Source organism: Cricetulus griseus (assembly GCF_003668045.3).
Source record: "Cricetulus griseus strain 17A/GY chromosome 1 unlocalized genomic scaffold, alternate assembly CriGri-PICRH-1.0 chr1_0, whole genome shotgun sequence".
Lineage (NCBI taxonomy): Eukaryota > Metazoa > Chordata > Mammalia > Rodentia > Cricetidae > Cricetulus > Cricetulus griseus.
The window spans coordinates 273,673,571-273,676,406 of record NW_023276806.1 but is presented as its reverse complement, the minus strand read 5'-3'; the positions used below and the strand labels follow the sequence as shown (position 1 = coordinate 273,676,406).

The 2,836-nt window shown below is 41.0% G+C and overlaps 1 protein-coding gene across 1 annotated transcript; it reads left to right on the top strand.

Moving 5' to 3' along the window:
* Nucleotides 1-1,188: 1,188 nt before the first annotated feature.
* Nucleotides 1,189-1,923, top strand: LOC100757781 (60S ribosomal protein L10). Its single transcript, XM_027395033.2, has one exon. The coding sequence runs from the start codon at nt 1,213-1,215 to the stop codon at nt 1,825-1,827; it is 615 nt and encodes a 204-aa protein (XP_027250834.2). The 5' UTR covers nt 1,189-1,212; the 3' UTR covers nt 1,828-1,923.
* Nucleotides 1,924-2,836: the final 913 nt, after the last annotated feature.

Genomic DNA, 2,836 nt, shown 5'->3' with positions numbered 1-2,836 from the left:
TGTCCTTGACGTTGGTCTTCATTGTGATTATTTTGTATGTAGGAAAGTTGTGATGACCAATGCTGTGTGTGAGGACACACCAGCAGTAAAACCCAGATTCCCAAGGTTACTGCTCATCAGACTAAGGGAGGGAACATCCTGGTCCTAGCCTATAGCAGAACATCCTGGCCCTAGCCTATAGTAGAACCGACTGGTAAGTGAGAGCCAGCAATATCTGGAACAACACAGTAGAACAAGCAACTAAAAGAAACATTGAAATATTATTTTATATCATTGTCTTACTGAGTTTGAAAACTGTGAGAATTAGACTAATTTATTTTATCCATTGAAATTAAATCAAACTGTATCATGAACTGTACTTTAAAGATCATTTATCCCATCTAAATTATATTCCTCCCGTGCAGTGGTGGTGTACACCTTTAATCCATATATATGTATATATGGATTAAGAATATAGAGAATCAGATTGATTTATTTATTTTTAATCTATTTGCTTCCTTTTTTTGACAATATCTTGCTGTGTACTCTGCTTGTTTGGAACTCACCTTGTAGATGAGTCATGTCCAGCTTGTTTATTCTGGAGGCCAGCTGTGGTGGCTCACATCTATAATCCCAGCACCTAGGAAACTAAGGCAGAGGGTTCAAGGTTTCACGGCCAGCCTGGGCTACATAGTGGGTTCCAGGACAGCTTGAATTACATAGTAAGACTAAGATTCCCAAACCATAAACTAAATAACAACAAAAACATAAAATCAGACAATAAGTGGGAAGAATTAAACTACTATGATAACAAAAAGAAGGGCTGGGATGCTCATTTGATGGCTACTCACTGTAATTGTGTCAGAATGGAGTAGAAGAAAGGGCTTTTATTTTAATAATTTAATGTTATTTTCTCTTCACCAGTAGAAAGAGCAGAGAATATTTCTAAGCCTGGGTAATATTTAACTCAGGAAAAAAAAACAAAAAACAACAAAAAAAAACACCAAACACCACCACCACAACAACAAAATAGATAAGCTAAACATCATTGTAAAAATCTAGAACTTTTTGTTGCTGTTTTTTTTACAGACAGGGTCTCACTATACAGTCCAGGCTGAGGTGAAACAATGAATCTTCCTGTTTCCACTTCCTAAGCACTGAGTTTACAGGTGTGCTTAAAACATGGCTCTTTCTCTTTTCCTCTGGTGCGCCACCGACGATCCTATTGTCTTCATGGGTCGCCACCCTGCCCGGTGTTACCGATATTGTAAGAACAAGCCGTACCCAAAGTCTCGCTTCTGCCGAGGTGTCCCTGATGCTAAAATCTGCATCTTTGATTTGGGACGGAAGAAGGCAAAGATTGATGAATTCCCACTTTGTGGGCACATGGTATCAGATGAATATGAGCAGCTCTTTTCCAAAGCTCTAGAGGCAGCCCGTATTTGTGCCAACAAATACATGATAAAGAGTTGTGGCAAGGATGGCTTTCATATTCGAGTGAGGCTCCACCCTTTCCATGTCATCCGAATTAATACGATGTTGTCCTGTGCTGAAGCTGACAGGCTCCAGACGGGTATGCGTGGTGCCTTTGGGAAGCCCCAGGGCACAGTGGCCAGGGTTCACATTGGCCAGGTCATCATGTCCATCCGAACCAAGCTGCAGAATAAGGCTCTTCTTAGAGCAAAGTTCAAGTTCCCTGGCCGCCAGAAGATCCACATCTCAAAGAAATGGGGCTTCAACAAGCTTAATGCAGATGAATTTGAAGACATGGTTGCTGAGAAACGGCTCATTCCTGATGGCTGTGGGGTCAAATATATCCCTAATCGTGGTCCCCTGGACAAGTGGTGAGCCCTGCACTCCTGAGAGCTTCCACAGTGCTCTCCTGTACCCTACCAAATCATGTTCAGTAATAAATCTCATATCCAGTCTGCTTAAAAAAAAATGAAAAAAAAAAAAACATGGCTTTTAAGGACCTAGAAGTCTAGAATGGTGAGCATGAATCAAATGTACGGAATATACAGAGACTCTTTTGGGAGCAAATATTAAAAACTAGCACAGGAAACAGATGTTGTAAAGTTGGGATATTGGCATGGGCTATGTTTGCTTTGGGCATAGTGTCTTAAAAATGTATCAATTGGGGCTGGGGAGATAGATCTGTTGATAAAGTTTGCAAGCACAGGCACCTGAGTTCAATCTCCAGAAAACTGAGTGTGACCGTGTGAGTTTGTAATGCCAGTGATGGGAGGCAGAGACAAGCCAATCCCTGGGACTCCCTGGGCAGCACAGCCTACTTGGCAAGTACCAGGACAGGGAGAGAACCTGTCTCAAAAATAAGGTTGTGGACAATGCCAAGGAACGTCAGCTGAAGTCGTCCTGTGGCCTCCACATGGAGATGCACACACATGAACTCACACCTGCACACAGTCGTGCATCCCACGAATACACACTGAGATATCAGGTACACAAGAAGACAGTAAAAGAAGAAATCAAGCCAGAGTTATAATTAGGCAAAATGTAATTGCGTTTAGGGTGAGAGTCTAACTCCCATCACTTACTGTCTGAGAAACCCCTAGCAAGTTACAAAGTCTCTTTATGTTTCCATTTGCTTGTTTCTAGAAATGGGAGCCAGATACAGTGGCGGGTCCCTAAAATCCCTACATTCTGGAGGCTGAGGTGGGATGATTATTTGAACCCAGAGTTTAAGACCAGTCTGGGCAATATATTGATGCCCTAGGTAAAGAAACAAGTTTAAAAAATTAATAAATAAACTTTAAAGGGGAAATAGTGGAAACTATCACCACAGAAATTCTATGAAAATTATTATTATTGTTACTATTGTTATTATTATTATCATTAT